Source organism: Mustela putorius, unplaced genomic scaffold, assembly GCF_011764305.1.
Source record: "Mustela putorius furo isolate JIRA1106 unplaced genomic scaffold, ASM1176430v1.1 tig00003834_pilon_pilon_pilon, whole genome shotgun sequence".
Classification (NCBI taxonomy): domain Eukaryota; kingdom Metazoa; phylum Chordata; class Mammalia; order Carnivora; family Mustelidae; genus Mustela; species Mustela putorius.
The window spans coordinates 99,043,139-99,067,166 of NW_025421987.1; the positions used below are offsets into that span (position 1 = coordinate 99,043,139).

The 24,028-nt window shown below is 39.8% G+C and overlaps 1 protein-coding gene and 1 long non-coding RNA gene across 3 annotated transcripts in view; one reads left to right on the forward strand and one right to left on the reverse strand.

Moving 5' to 3' along the window:
- Positions 1–427: 427 nt before the first annotated feature.
- LOC106005133 lies at positions 428–23,616 on the reverse strand. 2 transcript variants are annotated; one of them, XR_006609217.1, is made up of 4 exons: positions 22,754–23,616; positions 2,567–2,617; positions 1,126–1,214; positions 428–707 (listed from the first exon to the last, which is right to left on the reverse strand). It is a non-coding gene; the product is annotated as an uncharacterized LOC106005133 (long non-coding RNA). The 2 variants fall into 2 exon arrangements; XR_006609216.1 differs by having other exon boundaries at positions 428–730.
- HACD2 (3-hydroxyacyl-CoA dehydratase 2) overlaps positions 23,550–24,028 on the forward strand; it is a 114,487-nt gene continuing 114,008 nt past the window's right edge. The window contains exon 1 of the mRNA XM_004745438.3: positions 23,550–23,776. Within this exon, the coding sequence (XP_004745495.2) occupies positions 23,622–23,776 (155 nt within the window). The 5' untranslated portion in view covers positions 23,550–23,621. The remainder of the gene's footprint in view (positions 23,777–24,028) is intronic.

The following is a 24,028-nucleotide window of genomic DNA, read 5'->3' on the forward strand; positions in this document are numbered from 1 at the left end:
TGCAGGGAGGGCTTCATGTCAGAGACTGTTTTTGCCCCAGTGGTGACCACGTGGAAGTGTGTATAAATCCTCACATTATTGGACTCTGGGACTAGAGTTTTTCTAGTTGGAGATAATTAAGAAAGAAGAAAATTATAAATTAACCTGTCGATTTGGTCATTCACACTTACTAGCTTCTTTTGGGCAGACGTTAGTAGCCTCCAGTAGTTAAGAGAGGTGGAGTTACAGGGCTCCTCCACAACCTTATTCCAGGTGCTATGTTAAAGTGAAAGAGAGCCTCAGGCCAGGTTCATCAATTACTTTTTTTTTTTTTAATTTATTTATTTGACAGACAGAGATCACAAGTAGGCAGAGAGGCAGGCAGAGAGAGGGGGAGGAAGCAGGCTCCCTGCTGAGCAGAGAGCCTGATGTGGGGCTTGATCCCAGGACCCTGAGATCACAACCTAAGCCGAAGGCAGAGGCTTTAACCCACTAAGCCACCCATGCGCCCCCCGTCAAGTACTTATTAACAAGTAGACATACAACCTACTCTGTAAGGTCCATGAAGTCCCAGATCTCTCTCCAGAAAGCACCTGACCTGTTCACTGAAGACAAACACTACAGGAGACTAGGGTAGGGCTTAGCAAACCTGGTTAATCAGCCAAGGGGAGTCGGTTCCAGCTGCACCTCCTACTGGAGTTGTGTAGTTTGTGCTTCAGTTTTCTTGTCTATAAAATTAGAGTAATACCTCCTCCCCCCATGGTTATAAAAATTAAATGAGCGCAGGGTGCTTGGGTGGCTCAGTCCGTTAGGCACATGACTCTTGATTTCAGCTCAGATTATGATCTCAGGGTCATGAGATCAAGCCCTCTGTTGGGCATGCTTGGAATTCTCTCTCTGCCTCTCCCCACCCCACTGCTCCTGCTAGCATGTGCACACATGCTTGCTTGCTCTCAAAAATAAAAGATGATGGATTTTTTTTTTTTTTTAATGCGGGCTCCATGCCTATGTGGAGCCCAATGCAGGGCTTGAACTCATGACCCCGATGTCAAGACCTGAGCTAAAATCAAGAGATGTTTAACTGACTGAGCCACCCAGGCACCCATAAAAAATAAAAATAAAAATAAATGAGCTCATGCACATTACCTGCTCCTGAAACTAAGCCCCTATTCTTCTGGTAGTCAGAGATGCTAAGTTGTGTCAGAAATATCCTCTCTCAAGGAACTGATTATATCCTGCAGAAACAAAATACACATGTGAAAAAGTTATATACTAATGAAAGATGAAAAGAACTATTTAAGTTCACCTACGTCCCAGAGAAGGATCTTTGAATCTGAAAGTGCCCATGCAATTGTACAAAAAATAATTGCTGTGAGTTTAGGAAATGCTACAACTGCCCACTTGTTCTAAGGCAAAGTTTAAACTCCCAATACTACTCTCCTCTTCATAGTCACAAGAGAAAAGCTCATCTGACCTTATGAGACTTATTTTGCAATTAAGAGGAAATTTCTCGGACTTAGCTTGACTTTAATTGCACTATACCTTTATTCTAAAGAGATCCTCATTTAAAAAAAAAGATTTTATTTATTTATTTTGGCAGAGCGAGAGAGATCACAAGTAGGCAGAGAGGCAGGGAGAGAGAGAGAGGGAAGCAGGCGTCCCCCTGAGCAGAGAACCTGATGCAGGGCTCGATCCCAGGACCCTGAGATCATGACCTGAGCAGAAGGCAGAGGCACCACCCAGGTGCCCTAGTTCCCCATTTTCTTTATCTTCGATCTATTTGCCATTTAAGTAACATTAACTCCCATGAAAAAAACATTGTGAAGATCAACAGTTCTATACACAGGTACAGTTGGAGGGGGCTAACATGTGGTAAATAACTAAAATCTAATTTACTAAATGAGGGGTGTATTATGGATATATACACACAGATTCATAATTACCAAAAAAATCTTAACTTCATTTTCTTTTTTTCATGTAATAATAATTTTTAGTTTTGGTGGTAACTTTCAGTTTATAAAGCATTCCTACAATAATAGCTCATTTGATTTTTTTTCATCATGGTAAGTGTACTCTAATCTCTATCCCCTATGTCCCTTATCCCTCCACCCACCTCCCCTCTGGTTACCATCAGTTTGTTCTCTATGGTTAATGGTCTGTTTCTTGGTTGTTTTTTTTTTCTTTGCTCATTTGTTTTGTTTCTTAAACTACATATGAGTGACATCATACGGTATTTGACTTTCTCTTATTTCGCTTAGTGTTATACTCTCTAGCTCTCTCCATGTTGTTGCAAATGGCAAGATTTCATTCTTTTTATGGCTGAGTAATACTCCATTGTGTGTGTGTCTATAAAATATCTTCTTTATCCATTCATCTGTCGATGGACACTTAGGCTGTTTCTATAGTTTGACCATTGGAAATAATGCCGTAATATACATAGGTGCATGTATCCCTTTGAATTAGTGTTTTTATATTTTGGGTGTAAATATCCAGCAGTGTAATTCCTGGATTGTAGGGTAGTTCTATTAATTCTTTGAGGAACCTCTGTACTATTTTTCACAGTGGCTGTACCAATTTACATTCTCACCATCAGGGCAGGAGGGTTCCTTTTTCTCCACATTCTTGCCAATGCTTCATTCTAGGAAGGATAATACATAATAATAAAGGGGACAATCCAACAACAGGATATAATATTTGTAAATATTTATGCACCCAAGATAGGAGCACCTAAATACACAAAACAGTTAATAACAAACACAAGAGATTATATTAATATAATAATGGGGGACTTTAACACCCATATACATTGATGGATAGATAATCCAAACAGAAAATCAACAAGAAAATAGTGTCTTTGAATGACACTCTAGACCAGATGGACTTAACAGACATATTCAGAACATTCCATTCTAAAACAGCAGAATACACATTCTTTTCAAGTGCACAGGGAACATTCTCCAAAACAGATCACATATTAGGCCACAAAACAAGTCTCAGCAAATTCAAAAAAACTGAAGTCATTCCATGCATCTTTTCTGACCACACTCTATGAAACTAGAAATCAACCACAAGAAAAAAATCTCTAAAGAGCATAAATACAAGGAGGTTAAATAACATGTTATTAAACAATGAATGGGTCAGTCAAAAAATTAAAAAAGAAATTTTTAAAAATTACATGAAAACAAATGGAAATGAAAACACAATGGTCCAAAATCTTTGGGATGTACAAAAGTGGTTCTTAGAGCTAAGTTTATAGCAAAGCTTTGTACCTCAAGAAAAATATCAAATAAACAATCTAACTTTACATCTAAAGGAGCTAGAAAAAGAACAAACAAAATCCAAACACAGCAGAAGGAAGGAAATAAAGCTTAGAGCAGTAATAAATGATATAGAAAAAAAATGACATAGAAACTAAAAAAAAAAAAAAAAAAAACAGAACAGATCAATGAAACCAGAAGCTGGTTCTTTGAAAAGATCAATGAAATTGATAAACCTCTAGCAAGATTCTTAAAAAAAAAAAAAAAAAAAAAAAGCGAGAGAGAGAGAGCGAGAAACCAAATAAATTACTAATGAAAGAGGAGAAATAACAACCAATACCAGAGGGGTGTTTGGGTGGCTCAGTCATTAAGCAGCTGCCTTTGGCTCAGGTCATGATCCCAGGGTCCTGGAATCCAGCCCCAGGTCAGGCTCCCTGCTCAATGGGAAGCCTGCTTCTCCCACTCTCACTCCCCCTGCTTGTGTTCCCTTTCTTGCTGTTTCTCTGTCAAATAAATAAATAAAATCTTTTAAAAAAACAACAACAGAAATACAAACAATTGTAACTGCATATTATGAAGATCTATATGCCAACAAATTGGATAACTCAAAAGAGATGGATAAATTCCCAATTTTTAATTAATACTTACAAAAACTAATTGACTTGTACCCCACTGACTTGTACCTGACTACATATTAGCCACAGAACAAAGAGTGCTTTGTTAAGCAGTCCCGGGAAATGGCTGGGTAGGTATCTTTTCAAAAATTGTCTAGAGAGCTCAAAGCGGAGGGGTCTATTTTCTGGAGAAGCAGAATACCAAGGACTTCGAAAATGAGAAGCTATTATGGCAGGAGTGGAGGACAAAGAGGACCTACTGAAAATAAGCGGTCACTCTGCTCTCTTTGAAACCCATGCTAAACTGAGAGTAAAGGAATAATAATTTTTTAAAAGCTGTAAACCCTTCAAAGATAAATATGGGAGAAAACAAAAGAAAAATACCAGATTTTTGGAAGAGAAAAAGCAAACAAATGAGTGGGTAACTGACTTAGAGCACAGAAGCTGAAACCTGACTTCCTGCAGAGAAGGAAGCTATAGGAGGCAGGTCAGCTTTGCCCTGAAGAATCCTTAAAAGGCAGAGACTGGTAGAACCAGGTACGTATGAAGGGGATCCTTAAAGGGAATGTAAGGTATCAACTCACAGATGCCAACCATTTAGGTCAAAGCAGGTCAAAAGTCCAACTAGAAGATCAAGACAGAGGTAGATGGAATAGCTAGGAATTAGAACAGACCAAGGTCCAGAGTCCAGGAAGTCAGTCTGAACACATTCATAATACCCATAAAGTGCAGAAAACAGCCTGGTCCTAGAAAGGCATTTGCTTGCTCAAGCAGTTTTAAGATTTTTTTTTTCCTTTTTTAATTTGACAGAGAGAAAGAGAGAGAGAGCACAAGCAGGCAGAGTGGCAGGCAGAGGGAGAAGGAGAAGCAGGCTCCCCACTGAGCAGGGAGCCTGACATGGGGCTCAACATGGGGCTTGATCCCAGGACCCTGGGGTCATGACCTGAGCCAAAGGTAGCCGCTTAACTGACTGAACCACACAGGTGACCCACCCAAGCAGTTTTAAAGACAGATAAGCTCCTTCACACTGGTTGTCCAAGAAGCCAAATTGTTTAGACTTTCAATAATGAACCTTTTTAATGGACGTCTTACATCTTTATTTAAAATAGAAGCTCAGTTAACTGTCTTGCTAATTTTGGCCATTCTAACTGGTGTAAGGTGGTATCTCAATGTGGTTTTAATTTGAATCTCCCTGATGGCTAAAAACAGACACATAGACCAGTAGAACAGAGTAGAGAGCCAAGATATGGACCCTCAACTCTATGGTCAAATAATCTTTGATAAAACAGGAAAAAATATACAGTGGAAAAAAGATAGTCTTTTCAATAAACGATGCTGGGGAAATTGGACAGCTATATGTAGAAGAATGAAACTCAACCATTCTCTTACACCGTACACAAAGATAAACTCAAAATGGATAAAAGATCTCAATGTGAGACAGGGATCCATCAGAATCCTAGAGGAGAACATAGGCAGTAACTTCTTCGATATCAGCCACAGCAACTTCTTTCAAGATATGTCTCCAAAGGCAAAGGAAACAAAAGCAAAAATGAACTTTTGGGACTTCATCAAGATCAAAAGCTTCTGCACAGCAAAGGAAACAGTCAACAAAACAAAGGCAACCCACGGAATGGGAGAAGATATTTGCAAATGACAGTACAGACAAAAGGTTGATATCCAGGATCTATAAAGAACTTCTCAAACTCAACACACACAAAATAGATAATCATATCCAAAAAATGGGCAGAAGATATGAACAGACACTTCTCCAATGAAGACATACAAATGGCTATCAGACACATGAAAAAATGTTCATCATCACTAGCCATCAGGGAGATTCAAATTAAAACCACATTGAGAATGGCCAGAATTAGCAAGATAGGAAACAACGTGTGTTGAAGAGGATGTGGAGAAAGGGGAACCCTCTTACACTGTTGGTGGGAATGCAAGTTGGTGCAGCCACTTTGGAGAACAGTGGGGAGATTCCTTAAGAAATTAAAAATAGAGCTTCCCTATAACCCTGTAATTGCACTCCTGGGTATTTACCCCAAAGATACAGATGTACTGAAAAGAAGGGCCATCTGTACCCCAGTGTTTATAGCAGCAATGGCCACGGTCGCCAATCTGTGGAAAGAGCCAAGATGCCCTTCAACAGACAAATGGGTAAGGAAGACGTGGTCCATATACACTATGGAGTATTATGCCTCCATCAGAAAGGATGAATACGCAAATTTTGTATCAACATGGACGGGACTGGAAGAGATTATGCTGAGCGAAATAAGTCAAGCAGAGAGAGTCAATTATCATATGGTTTCACTTATTTGCAGAGCATAACAAATAACATGGAGGACATGGGGAGATGGAGAGGAGAAGGGAGTTGAGGGAAATTGGAGGGGGAGATGAACCATAAGAGACTATGGACTCTGAAAAACAACCTGAGGGTTATGAAGGGGTGGGGGGTGGGAGGTTGGGGGAGCCAGGTGGTGGGTATTATGGAGAACATGCATTGCATGGAGCACTGGGTGTGGTGCAAATACAATGAATTCTGTTTTGCTGAAAAGAAATTATTAAAAAAAAAAGAAGAAGAAGCTCAGTTAACTAACTTTCATTTAATCCAACTTGCCCAACTTAACCGCAATTTTCACTCCTTTGTAAAATAAATTAACTGATGCCCACATACTTCTGAGTGTAGTCAACTGAGTTTGTTCTTAAACTTATTTATTCCAGTTGTAACTGTAATAACATAATTTAATTATTATATAAGCCAATAAAAATTGGTTGATAAAGGGAAAAACAGTTGTTTCTATGGAAACTGAATGAAGACTAGTGGCTAATGGCAGATTGAACACTTGGCATTTATTTCCTGTCTCCCAAAACCTCACTGAAATGAAAGTAAAAGGACAATGGCATGAACCTACATGGACAAAAAATGAAAGAGGTGATATGGTAGATTTGAGTGTTGACAAAATTGGGGGATAGACTAACTGGTAATTAATTTTGTCCTTTTTTCCGCTCTGCAAGTGGATGCAGGAGAGAAAGCCTCGAAGAGCAAGCTGAGTCCTACCACAGAACTGGGCAAAAGTAGAGGGATTAGACCGACTTTCTCCTATCTCCTCTAGTCCATATGGCCTTCTGACAGTCCCTTTCCCAACTCTGGCAGAAAAGGGGATCTTCTGAACTTAGACTAGAGAGGCCACGGAATGGTGGACAACAGGTCCAACTGAGATGGGAGTGAAGCAGCTCGGAAAACACAAGGCTCAAGGAAAAGCTACACACTGAACCCCAGAGCTCCAGTCCTCTCCCCTGTGTGGCTGCCAGGCAGGACCAGCTACATCATCTGGAGGGCCCAGTGCAAAATGAAAATGCAAGGCCTTTGTTTGGGGGGAAAAAGAAGTATTAAGAATTTCAAGACAGTGACTGCAGGGTATTAAAACAAGCACGAGTTCCTTTAAGTGCAGGGCCCTGTGTGACTACACAAGTCTGCACCTATGAAGACAGCCCTGCTGCGGGGTACTCCTGCACAAGGGAGAGGTTGGAGCATTTTTCTTGAAAAATTGGATAGCTCGGGGAAATGACCCACACACGCTGTCATGCAGGAATTTCTCAATAAAACAGTTCAATTTTCATCAGATTATCAGTGTTGGTATTTAATGACTCAGGGTGATTTTTGTGCACAAAAAAGATTACTTGGAAACCATTTTGGGTTTTTTGTTTTTGTTTCTTAAGTAAGCTCTATGACTAGTGTGGGACCTGAACTCTTGGACCCAAGATCAAGAGTTGCATGCTCCACCCACTGAACCAACCAGGTACCCCATTCTGGGTTGTTATTTTTTGGTTTTTTATTAATATTTGACCCATTCATGTGGCAAATTTTAAAACCTAGTTCTTCCTTAAACTATTAAACTCAGTTTCCAGATCTGATTTGGTAGATTTATAAATTTACCAAGATGTAATACTCACTTTTTTATTTTTTATTATTTTTTTATTTATTTGACAGACAGAGATCACAAGTAGGCAGAGAGGCAGGCAGATAGAGAGTGAGAGAAGGAAGCAGGCTCCCTGCTCAGCAGAGAGCCCGATGTGGGACTCGATCCCAGGACCCTGAGATCATGACCTGAGCCGAAGGCCGCGGCTTAACCCACTGAGCCACCCAGGTGCCCCAATACTCACTTTTTTTTTAACCTTTGACCTCCTTCACCCATTTCCCCCATTCCCCACCCTCACCTCTGGCAACAACCAATCTGTTCTCCTTATCTATGAGGGTTTTTTTCTTCTTCTTCAAGATTCCACATATAAGAGAAATCATACAGTATTTGCCTTTCTCCATCTGACTTATTTTACTTAGCATAATGCCTTTGTGGTCCGTTTGTTGCAAATAGCAAGAATTCATGCATTTTTATGACTGGATAATATTCTGTTATTTAACTATAAGATAATTTCTTCATCCATTCATCCATCAATGGACACTTAGGTTGTTTTCACAGCTTGGCTATCATAAACAGTATTGCAATGAACATAGAGTGCATAGATCTTTTCAAGTTAGTGTTTTTATTTTCTTCAGATTTAATACTGAGAATTGGAATTGCTAGATCATATAATTTAAAATTTTTGAGGAATCTCAAAAAACTCTTCCAAACTGGCTATACCTGTTTCCATTCCACCAGTAGTACACAAGCGTTCCCTTTTCTCCACACCCTTCCCAACATATACTTCTTTTCTTTTTGATAACAGCTATTCTAACAGTTATGAAGTGAAATCTCACCATGGTTTTGCTTTGCATTTACCTGATGATTCATGATGTTGAGCATCTTTTCATGTACTTATTGGCTATCTGTATGTCTTTTTTGGAAAAATGTCTATTTAGATTTTCTGCCCATTTTCTAATCAGATCATTTGGGTTTTTGCTATTGAGTTACATGAGTTCTGTATATTTTTTGGATATTAACCCCCTACCAGATATATGATTGGCAAATATTTTCTCTCATTTAGTAGATTGCCTTTTTATTTAATTGATACTTTCCTTGGTTGTGCAGAAGGTCTTTAGTGTAATGTAAACCCATTTATTTATTTTTTGCTTTTGTTTTGGTGTTGGATTCAAAATTATTGTTTTGGTAATACCTATGTCAAGGAGTTTACAGCCTATGTTTTCTTCTAGTTTTATGGTTTCAGGAGACAGTGGTCTAATTTCATTCTTTGTCTGTGGCTGTCCAATTTTCCCGACACCATTTATTGACTTTTATTTCTTTTTCGTGCCTAACTGCTCTGACAAGAACGTTCAAAACTATGATGAATACAAATGGAGAGAGTGGGCATCCTTGTCTTGTTCTCAATCTTACAGAAAAAGCTTTCAGCTTTTCACTGTTGAGAATGATTTTAGCTGTGGCTTGTCATATTTGGCTTTATTATATTGAGGTAACTTCTCCTATACCCACTTCTTTGAGTTATCATCATAAAGGGATGTTGAAGTTCATTAAATGTTTTTTTCTGCATCCATTGAAATGATCATGAATTTTACCCCGCATTTTATTGATATGGTGTATTACATTGACTGATTTGTGGATATTGAACCAGGCTTACAGCCCTGAACAAAGCCGAGCTGAGGGAAACACTACCTTCTCAGTTGACTGAGTATTTTTTTTTTTAATTCACAATATGCTATTTTCATTTTTTTAATTAATTATTTTTATTAACATATAATGTATTACTTGCCTCAGGGGTACAGGTCTGTGAATCGTTAGGCTTACACATTTCACAGCACTCACTATATCACATACCTTCCCCAATATCCATAACCCAACCACTCTATCCTTATCTCTCCACCATCCAGCAAACCTCAGTTTGTTTTGTGAGATTAAGAGTCTCTTATGGTTTGTCTCCCTCCCAATCCCATCTTGTTTCATTTTTTCCTTCCTTACTCCCCAAACCCCTGTCCTGCCTCTCGACTGAGTGCACTTTTTAACTAGACTTCAATGGGGCATAAGACCTGGAACTCTAAGACACCCTGGTGATATTTCTTGTGACTCTGATGATCAAGTTAAGTCCCTTTCTATAGTCACTATGTTTCCAACTCTAAAATCCAGTTCTTGGGCTTAAGTCCTAAATGTTCCTTTATTCCTGAAAGTCTGTACCACCTGAAAGAGTGTATCTTACTTCTTTCATGACTCCACTGGTTTACATTCTTTACTTTTCCTTAGATATCTAAATCTTTCCCATCTACCTATATGGATACTCAAAGTCAGTTTTTTTTTAATCCTTATGAGTCTTCATGGTATTGAAACCTTTCTTGATTTGGTAGAATCCCAAAATGCTTTCTTTCTGGTAGGGCCACATTGCTACAGATATTAAAACTATATCCTACTGAATTCTGCATATCATGGACTTGTCTGTTTATTCTCAGGTCATTTTAGTGACTAAGCACTTTACAGAAAGGCCCACAATAAACAGTCCCCACCGAGACACAAACTTGTTTTTAGTACCTCACTCTTAAATACAGACAAACAACTAAATACCAGCAACCATTTGAGGCAAGTCTCTAACACAAAAGACAGAGGACAACAAACATTAAAAAGGACTTAAAAAAAAAAAAAGACTATACAGGAAGAGAAAAATGTGTTAATTAATATCATCAAAGAAATAGAAGAAAACATTATGTCCAAGGCACAAAGACAGGATGCTATTAATATTTTTAAAAAATTAAGACATCTAGGTAAGATGATGGAGTAGGAAAATTCTGGCTTACCTTGTCCCATGGATACAACTAGGTAACACCAAGATCAGTGTAAATAACCCAGAAAATTACCCAAAGACTGACAGAACTGACTCTCCACAACTAAATGTAGGGAAAAGTTCACACTGAAGAGGGTAGGAAGGATGAAGACATGGTCAGGAGCTAAATAACCCTTGGCAGTATCCGTGGAAGGGAGGTATGCCACCAACTGGAGAGGGGAAAGAAACAGACCCTCACACCAAGAACCCAGGCATGGAGAAACTGCACAGGGAAGACAACTCCCCATAACCTTTGGCTTTGAAAATCAGAGGGGGCTAATTTTGCAAGTTCTTACAATCAGCTTTTAACACTTAGAACTATAAAAATCAGCAGGCTGGGCTTTGGGAAACCCTGGAGGGCTATAGGAAACTGAGTCCTCATTTTTAATGAGATAGCATAACAAACAGCCCAAAGAAGATAGAGCAGAGAAAGAGCAGTTTGAAAGATGCCTGGGGTGTAAGGGGAGGAGACTTAATTAATAATCTCAGAGCACATGGTGGAGGGGCAGGGATCCTTAGGAGACTTCTCCAGGAACAAAATAGCTGGTGGGTGCCATTCCCCCCGCCACCCCCCGCCGCCGCCCATCAACTCCCAACGCTCTCCACCTAACTGGCTCTCCACCTAACTGGCTCTCCACCTAACTGGCTAACAGTGGCCCTTCTCCCATATTCTCTGTGGACAGGTCCCCCTATAGCCAGGCTCAGCTCCAGGACTTCTCCCACAAGAGATCCAACAAACCTTGTTAACGCTGCACAGACACACAGCCCTGGCATTCTCATGCAGACCTGCCCCTTGCAATATGCCCTTGGCTGGAGCCCATCAAAAACAGTGCCACAAGCCCAGCATTATGCAAGCAGCTCTGATAGGGGCTAGCACCACTCCAAAGTGACTCCTGCCCCAGGGATAGGGGCAGATAACCACACAGAAAAGTCTGACTGTAGCCCCAACAGTGAGCTGAAGGAAGACATCTGGTCTGATTACAGGCCCTGCCCACCAAAGAAAGCTTCTCAAGAAACAATAAAGAGAAGGCACCCTGCAGTACATCGCTACCACATCTCTGGCCAACAAATGATCTGATTCAATTCAAGCCCAAGGCAGCCCTGTATTGGCCCACTAACAACACAGGGACCAAATCCTGCCTACAATAGGCAAAGAGAGACATCACTGAGGATGGGACTGAAGGCCAAAGTAGCTCAGCCACAAAAGCAGGGTGCACATAACATACATAGGAGACACCCCTGAAGCTCCAGGTTCTGTTGAACACAGGACATTGCACTGCAGGGTACTATAAGACCTCTTCTTCATAAGGCCACTACTTTCGAATGCAGGAAACATAGCTGACTTTCCTAACACATAGAAACAAAGTTGGAAAAAAAAAAAGAGGATACAGAGGAATATGTTCCAAATGAAAGAAGAGAACAAAATCATGGCAAAAGAGCTAAACAAAATGGAGATAAGTAATATGTGTGATAGAGATTGTAAGGTAATGGTCATAAAGATATTCACTGGACTTAAGAAAAGAGTGGAGGACCTCATTGAGAACCTAAACAAAGAGAGACTGTAAAGACCCAATCAGAGATGAAATTTAATTTAATTGAAATTAAAAAACACTAGATGGAATAAATATTAGACTAGAGGAAGCAGGACAGATTAGGAATCTGGAGGACACAGTAATGGAAAGCAATCAAGCTGAGCAAGAGAGAGAAAAAAAAATAATAATAAATGAAATAGACTTAGGGAACTAAGTAACACCACCAGGTGTAATAACATTCGCATTATAGGGAGGGGGAAGAAATTTTTTTTTCATTTTTAATTTTTTACTAACATAGAATGTATTATTAACTCCAGGGGTACAGGTTTGTGAATTGCCAGGTTTACATACTTCACAGCACTCACCATAGCACATACTTTCCCCAAAGTCCATAACCCAACCACCCTCTCGCTACCCCCCCTCCCCCCAGCAACCCTCAGTTTGTTTTGTGAGATTAAGAGTCTCTTATGGTTTGTCTCCTTCCTGATCCCATCTTGTGTCATTTTTTCCTTCCCTAACCCCCAAACCCCCCCACGTTGCCTCTCAACTTCCTCATATCAGGGAGCTCATATGATAATTGTCTTTCTCTGATTGACTTATTTTGCTCAGCATAATACCCTCTAGTTCCATCCATGTCGACACAAATGGCAAGATTTCATTTCTTTTGATGGCTGCATAGTATTCCATTGTATATATACACCACATCCTCTTTATCCATTCATCTGTTGGTGGACATCTAGGTTCTTTCCATAGTTTGCCTATTGTGGACATTGCTGCTATAAACATTTGGGTGCATGTGCCTCTTCAGATCACTACCTTTGTATCTTTAGGATAAATACCCAGTAGTGTGATTGCTGGGTCATAGGGTAGCTCTCTTTTCAACTTTCTGAGGAACTTCTGTGCTGTTTTCCAGAGTGGTTGCACCAGCCTGCATTCCCACCAAGGGAAGAAAGTTTTTATGAAGAAATAATAGCTGAAAACTTCCTGAATCTAGCGGAAGGAAACAGGAAACCAGATCCAGGAGATACAGAGAGGCCCCAGCAAAATCAATCCAAAGAGGTCCACACCAAAACACACAATAATTAAAGTAGCAAAACAGTAGTGATAAAGAGAGAATTTTAAAAGCAAAACAAAACAGTTACATACAAGGGAAACCCCGCAAGGTTATCAGCTAATTTTTCAGCAGAAACCTCACAGGCCAAAAGGGAGTCACACGATATATTCAAAGAGCTGAAAGAAAAAAAAAAAAAAAACCCACATCCAAGAATACTCTACCCAGCAAGGCCATCACTCAGAATAGAAGTCAAGATAAAGAGTTTCCCAGACAAACAAAAGACCACTAAACTAGCCTTATATGCAATGTTAAATAGGATTTACTGAGTGGAAATAAGAGTAAAAAAGAGTAAAAAAAAAAAAAAAAAAGTAGGGGGAACAAAAGAAGTAAAATTAAGTATACCTATAAAACCAGTCAAGGGATTCACAAAATAAAAGGAGATAAAATATGACAGAATATACCTAAAACAGGGAAGAGAGAGGAGTAAAAATTTAGTGCTTTTAGCATGGGTTCAAACTTAAATGACCATCAGCTTAATATAGACTGCTATACACATGAGAAGCTACATAACAACCTAATGGTAATCAATAAACAAAGACAAACAATATGTAAACAAACAAAACAAAAACAAAAGAGAAAGGAATCCAATAGAATATCACTAAAGAAATATCATTTATAATATCACATAAAGAAATTAGTGATATTTAGAATATCACTAAAGAAAGCCAGCAAGCCATGATAGAAGAGAGCAAGAGAAGAAAAATACAGAGAAAAACACAAAACAACCAAAAACCAAATAACAAATGACAATTAAGTACATACCTATCAATAATTACTTTGAATATAAATGGACTAAAAGTTCCAATCAAAAGACACAGGGTGACAAAATGGATTAAGAAAGCAAGACCCACTTATATTCTGCTTACAAAAGTCTCATTTGAAACCTAAAGACACATGAGGATTGAAAGAGAAGGGATGGAAAGGCATTTATTATGCAAATGGAATGAAAAGAAAGCTGGGATAGCAATGCTTATATCAGACAAAATACACTTTTAATACAAAGACTGTAACAAGAGACAAAAAAAGACATTATATAATCACAAAGGGAACAATCCAATAAGAAAATATAACAATTTTAACTATTTAGGCACCCAACATAGGAGCATCCAAATACATAAAGCAGCTAATAACAAAAAGGAAGTAATTAGTAGTAATATAATAGGAGGGGAGTTTAACACCCCCACTTACATCAGTGGATAGATCACCCAAACAGAAAATCAGCAAAAAAACAGTGTCTTTGAATGACACACTGGACCAGATGGACTTAAAAGATATATTCAGAACACTCCGTCCTAAAAGAGCAGAAAACACTCTTTCCAAGTGCACATGTAACATTTTCCAGAATAGATCACATATTAGACCACAGAACAAGTCTTAACAAAATCAAAAAGACTGCAGTCATATCATGCATCCTTTCTGATCACAACACTATGACACTGGAAATCAAACTTAAGAAAAAAAAATCTGGAAAGTCTACAAATGCATGGAAATTAAAGTCATGCTAGTAAACAATGAATGGGTCAACCAAGAAATAAAAGAGGAAATAAAAAATATACATGGAGACAAATTAAAATGAAAACACAATAGTCTAAAATCTTTGGGATGCAGCAAAAGTGGTTCTAAGAGGGAAGTTTATAGCAATACAGGTCTACCTCAAGAAGCAAGAAAAATCCCAGATAAAAACCTAACCTCATACCTAGAAAAAGAGCAAACAAAACCCAAAACCAGCAGAAGTAAGGAAATAATAAAGATTGGAGCAGAAATAACCAAAATAGAAACTACAGAAGAGATCAATGAAACCAGGAGTCAATTCTTCGAAAAAATAACAAAATTGGTAAACTTTTAAGCAGACTCATCCAAAGAAAAAAAAAGGCAAAAATTCCTAGAAACAGAGAAGCCTCCAAAAACTGAATTACCAGCAATGAAATTGAATCAATAATCAAAAAACTCCAGACAAATGAAAGTCCAGGACCAGATGGCTTCACAGGTGAATTGCACAAAATATTTTAAAATTCTTCTCAAACCATACCAAAAAATCGAAGAGGAAGGAAAGCATTCAAATCCATTCTATGAGGCCTGCTTTGCCCTGATATGAAAAGCAGATTAAGATGCTTTCAAAAAAGAGACTACAGGCCAGTATCTCTGATAAACATAGATGCAAAAATCCTCAACAATTTTATTCAACATATACCAAAAGTCTTAACTACATCAATCGGACAACAGAAAAAAATTAAAGGCCCCAATTTGGTAGGGAAGAAGTAAAACTTGCACTATTTGCAGTTGATATACTATATATAGAAATCTTTAAAGATTCCACCAAAAAACTGCTAGAAATGATAAATGAATTCAGTAAGGTTGCAGGATACAAAATCAAAGTACAGAAGCTGTTGTATTTCTATACACTAATAAGGAAGCTACAGAAAGCAAAATTAAGAAATCAACCCCAATTACAACCACACCAAAAATAAGAAAATACCTAGAAACAAACATAGCTAAGGAGGTGAAAGTCCTGTACTCTGAAAACTATAAAACACTACTGAAAGAAATTTAAGATGACATAAAGAAATGGAAAGGCATTTCATGCGCATAGATTAGTAGAACAAATGTTATTAAAATGGCTGCACTTTCCAAAACAATCTACAGATTTAAAGTAATCGCTATCAAAGTACCAACAGCATTTTTCAAAGAACTTTAAAAAACATCCTAAAACTTGTATAAAACCACAAAATAACCTGGAGAGCCAAAGCATCTCAAAACAAAACAAAACAAACAAAAAACCCAGGGGCGCCTGGATGGCTCAGTGGGTTAAAGCCTCTGCTTTCCGCTCTGTCATGATCCTGGGCTCCTGGGATCGAGCCTGGGTTCTCTGCTCAGCAGGGAGCCTGCTTCCCTCTCTCTCTCTCTGCCTGCCTCTCTGCCTACTTGTGATCTCTGTCAAATAAATAAATAAATTCTTAAACCCCCTCCCCCCAAGATTCCAGATTTCAAGTTATGTTACAAATGTGTCATAATAAAAACAGTGCGGTACTGGCACAAAAGTAGACACAGATCAATGAAACAGAATAGAAACCCCAGAAATAAACCCTCAGTGTTATGGTCTCTTGCTCTTTGACAAAGGGGGCAAGAATAAACAATATGAAAAAGTCTCTTCAACAAATGGTGGTGGGAAAACTGGACAGCTTCTAGCAAAATGAGACTGGACCACTTTCTTATACCAAACACAAAAATACATTCGAAATGAATTAAGTACCTGAAACCATAAAAACCTTACAAGAGAGAATAGGCAGTAATTTTTCTATCAGCCCTAGCAAGATTTTTCTAGATATGTCTCCTGAGGCAGGGCAAACAAAAGCAATAATAAACTACTGGGACTACATCAAAATTAAAAGCTTCTGCACAGCAAAGGAAATAATCAACTAAAAGATGACTTACTCATGGGAAAAGATATTTGTAAATGACATATCTGATAAAGTGTTAGTATGTAAAATATAAGAGAAACATCTACAGCTCTACACACATAGAGAGAAATCTAAAAAATGGGTAGAAGACATGTAGAGACATTTTCCTAAAGAAGACGTACAGATGGCCAACAGACACAAGAAAAGATGCTCAACAGCACTAACATCAGGGAAATGCAAATCAAAACCACAATGAGATAACACCTTACATCTGTCAGAATGGCCAAAATCAATAACAGAAGAAACAAATGTTGGCAAGGATGTGAAACGAACCCTTGTGCACTGTTGGTGGGAATAAAAACTGGTACAACCACTGTGGAAAACAGAATGGAGGTTCCTCAAAAAAATAAAAAATAGAAATACTATATGATTCAGTAATTCCACTGCTGGCTATTTACCCAAGAATATGAAAACACTAATTCAAAAAATATATGCAGCCCAATGTGTACTGCAGCATTACTATGGATAAAGAAGATGGGGGTGGGGGTAATGGAATATTATTCATCCATAAAAAAGAACAAAATATTGCCACTTGCTAGAACATGGGTGAAGCTAACTAAAATAAGTCAGTCAGAGGAAAATTGCCATGTGATTTCACTCATATATGGAATTTAAGAAACAAAATAAAGGAACTAAGTAGGGGGAAAAAGTGATAAACCAAAAAAAGACTCTTAACTATGGAGAACAAACTCATGGTTCCCAAAGAGGAAAGCGGGGGCAGGTGAAATAAGTGATGGGTTTTAAGACTATATACTTACCATGATGAGCACTGAGTAATGCATAGAATTGTTGAATTTCTATTTTGTACACCTGAAACTAATATAACACTCTATGTTAACTACACTGGAATTACAATTTTTAAAAAGAGAGAGAGAGAATGGTACACTACAAGCCAGAAGGAAGAAAAAGCCTGGCTGCCTTTCAATTCAATGACTGTGCATAATGTCTTGTCCCCCAGTAAAAACATGGCCCAGTGAATTTCACAAATCTTAACCACTCATATATCTTTTTCCTCCTTCCTGTGGGGACCATATGTGTTTACTTCTCATATTCCTTTTGATAGATGTCTTTCATTTTGACCATGCAGTTCTAACACACTATTTGGAAGGAATTTCAAGAAAGAAGCTCAAGTGTAGGCTAATAGCTCCTAATCCAACAACAAAGTCTCTAGAATTTGGGTATGTGACCTTCTAATCAGATGCTCCTAAGACCCTGACCCCATAGTAACACAGAGAAGCAAATGGCAGTTTTGAATCTTTCAGGAGTAGTAGAAGAACCAGTAATGGAAGCATTCAATGTCCAGAGGTACCCAGGCCAATGACAGAAGCTGCTGGATAATAACCAGATTCTTCCTGAGTATTGATCTGGTCTCTCTTTTGGTTGCCTAATTTCCATTGGCTTCCTGTCCATGTTCCAAACCTCATTCATTAACTTTTCCATTAATTTTGTGAGCTACCCACTGACCTTAATAATGCATTCCTTTTCTCTCTAACTAACCTAAGCTGGTCTCCATTACATAGGAACCTGGAAATGATTAGTATATTCCCCTTTGGTGTAGAAGTCACCTTTTCTATGAAGATAAAAAGATGAGGGAGAGGGCTGCCTCCTAATCAATTGCCCCTATGTCAGGTGGCCAGCTCTAATCCAGAAGAATCCATTACTGTGACTTTAGTGGTGATCCCTTCTTTGCTTTTCTTTATAGTTTTTCCACCTACCTATGTATATATACCCCCAAAATGTAGTTTCATTTGGCCTGATTTTGAACTTTAGATGAATCAGGCTACATACATTCCTTTGTGCATTACTTCTTTCACTCAATTATATGTTTATAGGATTCATCGAAGTTGTCAAGTAGAGCATGGCTGTAAGCTAACCCAGTGTAACATTTCATGGCTTATTTATTTATTCCACTATATATAAGATGTTGTACTGTATTCAGTGTGGGGCTGTAATAAACAAAACTGCTTTGAATATTCTGATATATGTATTGTAGGGGCATTCAAGGGCATCTACTTGGCAGTAGGATATCAATCATGGGTTATGTGTACGTTTGACTTTCCTAGATAACGCCAAACCATTTTCTGAAGTGAATGCATCAACACCACCAGCAGGCTTCAGGAGTTTCTGCTGCACGATGTTCTCACCAAGAACTGGTATTTTCAAACTGTTTCATTTCACCCACCCTGGAAGATGGCTAAAATGTATCTCACTGTAAAGTATCTCACTATAGTTATAATTTTCATTTCCCTGATTACCAGTGAAGTTGAGGTTATTTGCATATGTTTATTGGTCATATTTTTTCTTTGATAAAATCCCTATTCAAGTCTTTTGCTCATTTTTTCAATGTGATTATCCCTTATTGATTTGAAGGAGTTTTCATTATGTTGTAAAGGCTAGTCCTTTATTAATTATGTGTGTGTTAAGTATCTTCTCCCACTCTGTACTCTATGGGGTTTCCTCCTAATTTTATGCTGTCTTTTGATGAAAAGTTTATTGTAATCTAGTCAAATGTATCAGTCTTTTCATTTACAGTTGGTACTTTCTATGTCTTCTCTTAAAATTCTTTACCTTTGAGATCATAAAGATACTCTCTTATATTACTTTCTAAAAACTTTTATTGTTGTCTTTCATATTTAAGCCTAGAAATGATTTTTGTGTGTGCTGTGAGGAAGGGAATTTTTTTTCCCCATATGGATATCCAACTGTTCTAGTAGCTTTTATTGAAATGCCCGTCTTTTCTCTACAGCATCTCTGTCATACCCAAAGTGACTATATATGTTTGGGTCTGTTCCTAGGCTCTCTATTCTGGTCCATCAGCCTATTTGCCATTCCTATACTACTACTATACTGTCCTATTTACTATAAATTATAATAATTCTTGATCTATTATAGATCAAATTCTCCCAATATCTTTTTTCTTTTTAAAAGATTTTTATTTATTTGACAGAGATCACAAGTAGGCAGAGAGGCAGGCAGAGAGGGGCGGGGGAAGCAGGATCCCCGCTGAGCAGAGAGTCCGATGTGGGGCTTGATCCCAGGACCCTGGGATCACCACCTGAGCCGAAGGCAGAGGCTTTAACCCACTGAACCACCCAGGCGCCCCAACCACACACCCCAATATCTTGACAAAACGTTTACACTTCTTTGTAAAATTTTAATTTCCTTATCAAGTTCCACAAAAAAAAAAAAAAACTAAAATGAACAAACAACACTAACCACCTGAGGAAATTCTGATTTGAGATCTAATGTAATTTATAAATTAATTTAGGGAGAACAGTTACCTTTACCATATGGAGTCTTTCAATTTATGACTTGTAACAGCACTCCAACCAGTTTTAAGGGTTAACTTGCTTCAAGCTTATGCACTTCTTGCTTCCTGACCTAAATAAGTCCCTGGTCTTTGGCAGAACTAACTTACTTTCCTTGAGCTTTGTAGACCACTGGCCTTAAGGAGTGAAGGACCAAACTTTGCCAGAAGATAAGGTCTGATTACATTCTAATGCAGCGCTGCTGATGCCAGTAAGTCTGTTTAGGGTCATGTTGACATAGGACTAACTGCCTGGGCATCTGCTTCTCCTATAGATAGCCTCCCTTCCTTTTCTTCTGCCATCCACTTTAAATCCCTGCAGCTACACCTGGACAGTGATTTGATTCTGATTTGAGATCTGATTCTGATTTGAAATCCTGAAGCCAACATCTTCCCAGGCTATCGGCTTCCTGAGTAAAGTCACCTTTCCTCTCCCACCATCACTTGTCTCAATTGTTGATTTTTACGTGGCAAGTAGCTGAAACTGAGTTCAGAACCGGTTCTCTGGTAACAAACTCAGTATCCCTCCACTTACTTTAGGTCTTCCTTAATGTCACCCAATAATGTTTTATTATTCTCTACATAGAACTGGAACATTAGCCCAGAGGTCATGTAATTCTGTACACTTTTATGATTGTTATGTGTTCCTGATGAACAGAATCTTTCATCACGTTATCACTAGGAATGCTTTTTGATTGATAGTGATGGAGATGTATTAGCTGTATTTAGGTTCCAATTTAGGTTCCAATTGCTGCTGCTGTTAAAATTTCCAAAAGCTTAGTGGCTTAAAACAATACAAATGTATTATTTTACAATTCCGTAGGTCAGAAGTCTGATACGAGTCTCACTGGACTAAAATCAGATGTTGGCGAGCGAGGCTGCATTTCTTGCTAGAGAGATAATCCATTTCCTTACATTTGAGGCTGCATTTCTTGCTAGAGAGATAATCCATTTCCTTACATTTTCCTGGTTCTGGAAGTCCTTTGCCTCCACCTTCAAAGCCAGAAACATTGCATCTCTCTTTGCCTTTCTTCTATAGTCACTTCCCCTTCTGACTGATTCTTTTTCTGCCTCCCTCTTTTGATTACATTGAGCCCACTCAGATAATCCAACTAATCTCTATACCCCAAACACCTTGATTTAATCACACCTGCAAAATCCCTTTTGCCAAGGCAAATAACACCTTAATCTAAGTATTTTTGTGTCCCCCCAAAATTCACATACGTATTGAAATCCTGATCCCCAACACCCTAGTACTTCGAGGTGAGGCCTTCGGGGTGTGATTAGGAATGGGATTAGCACCCTTATAAAAGGGGCCCTAGAAATCTCTCTTGGTTAGTCTCTCAGTCCTAGCCCTGGTCATAGCAGTTGCCCTCAAAGAAATCCTGGCTTTGGCTTTTGCTAACTGATCACTGTTGTAATTTCAATTTACTATAATTTATTTATTTGAGAGAGAGACAGTGAGAGAGAACATGAGCGAGGAGAAGGTCAGAGGGAGAAGCAGACTCCCCATGGAGCTGGGAGCCCGATGTGGGACTCGATCCCTGGACTCCAGGATCATGACCTGAGCCGAAGGCAGTCGTCCAACCAACTGAGCCACCCAGGCGCCCTCAATTTACTATTCTTAACCATCACCAACAAAAGCCCTCTCCTCACTTCCAGTTCCCACTTTGGAGATTCCTTACTTTCCCTGCAAATCTAATAATGGTTTAAAAATAACATCATTTTTCTCAAGTCTTTGGGGTTTGCTTGTCTTTTTGGGGGGGCAATGGAATGTGGTAGGCTGTATAATGGCCCCCATATAGGTCGCTATTCTAGTCCTCAGAATATTACTTATATGGCAAAAGGCACTGGGCAGGTGTGATGGAAGTTAAGGCTCTTGCTATGGGGAAATTATCCCAGAATATCTGGTTGAGCCCAATGCAATCACAAAGATAAGTTGTTTTAAGAAAGCAGGTGGAAGTTCAGAGAGGGCAAATTGAAGTAACTTGTGAGCCAAGAATGCCAGCAACTTCTAGAAGCTGGAGGAAGTAAGGAATGGATGGATTCTCCCTTGGAACCTACAGAAGGAACAGTTTTGCCTGCACCTCGTCTAAATGTAATTGATTACTCAACATCTCCACTTGGATGTCTAATGTAAATTTCAAATTCGACACATAAAAAAGCAAAACTCCCCATTTCTGCCTTCAAAATACTTTCTTCAATTCGGTTCTTCCAAGTTGCTCACAATGTCTCCTTTACCTCATACTCCACGTATAATATATCCACAAATCTTACCAGCTCTTTTAAAATATGTCCAGAATTCAATCAGGTTTCCATCATCTCAATCATGACCTCTCTGGCCTAAACTATCGCTATAGCTCGGTTTACTGCAATAACTTCCTAACTGATAAGACCTTTCACCAGTTAATATAGATTTATTTTCCACCAGCTCTCTCTATATGGTCTCTATATGGACAGACAGAAGACTGTCTCTCATTTACTGCAAAGAACGCCACCCCTTCCATCCCCCCCCCCGCCCCGTGCAACCTCACAGAAACTCTACTTGCTAGAATGGATAAATATTTTATACCACTATGTATACAGCAATTCATTTAAGATATCTGTGTAATAATTAGCTGTAGGAGCCTTTTACAAATTAAAGAAAAAAAAAATCCAGAACAAAGCACTTAATGAGCAAGAGGGGTCAGCTGGCTGAAGCAGTTTCCATAAGCCTTCCCTGTTTACCTCAGCAGACAGGTTTTCCGTTTAAGCCAACACTTCTGTTTTGGACCACTGTAGGTGGGAAGTTTCTTGCTCCACTCTGCACCTCACCCTTAGCTGACCACCTAAATAACCTCGTCCTCGTCCCGCCTCGGCGACAGGTGATCCCACAGGGCTTCAGGCTGGAAGATGCGCTTGAACCTTCCAGACCTTCCCAAATGACACTGGAACCTAGACCACACGTACGACTTTAGTCAAAAAAAGGGGCAACTTCTCATTGACCTTCTCCACTGTACTAGTAACTTAAAATTTAAAAGCCAGGGAAGAAACTTTCGAAAACCGAACCTTCAACCTGGCTACTGGTGCAGGAGCAAAGAGAACCCGCCAAAAAGCGTATTCCTCCCCCGCCTCTGGGGTTGATGGGAAGCGCTATCGGCGTCAATTACCCTGACCCAAAATGGTAGGTTGTTCGATCACCCACTGGAAGAAGATGAAAAGGGAGAAGGAAATCATCATTTTCTTGATCCATCATGGAGACAGAGTTTATACAGGGAGAAACAGGGACGACAAAGCATCCAGATGTTAGGAACTGCTGGACTACGGACGGAGGTGACTCTGACATAATCCAAGATGGCGCCAGAGAGTATAACCCGGAGCGCAAAGAGGCGGTGATTACCGTGATCCAACATGGCACTGGCGTTTGAAGCGAGCTGAAAGGCGGAGAGCGTCAGGAGTGTCTTTGCCCTCTTTCAAGATGGCGGCCGCCGAGGGCGCTGTCTCTGGCTCCGCCCCGCGGACTCGACCCCGCCTCTCCCTCGTCCCTCCGCCCCCTCGCGGTGCCTTGTCCGGGCTGCTGTGCTCGCGCAAGGAGAGCGTGCTCGGGTGGCTTGACATGGCGGCAGCGGCGGCGACTGCAGCGACGAAGGGGAATGGGGGCGGGGGGGCCCGGGCCGGGGCCGGCGAAGCGGGCGGTGCGCGGAAAAAGAAGGGCCCAGGGCCTCTGGCCACGGCGTATCTGGTCATCTACAATGTGGTGATGACGGCCGGGTGAGGCCGGGGCTCGGGGAGGCGGGGAGTAAGCCGGGCCGGGGAGGGGGCTCTGCGGCCGGGCCAGCGCGCGGGGCAGCGGGGGCGGCGGGGGTCAGGGGCCGGGTTCCGGGGCATTGAGGGCAGCCGAATCGGACCAGGTGCCTGCCCGGGACTCCCCCCCTGGGCGAGGGGCCGAGCAAGTTCTCAGGCACTGGGTGTGCCCGAGCTGGAGTTCCCCGGCTTCAGGGGGACACGGGGAAAGTCGCCCTG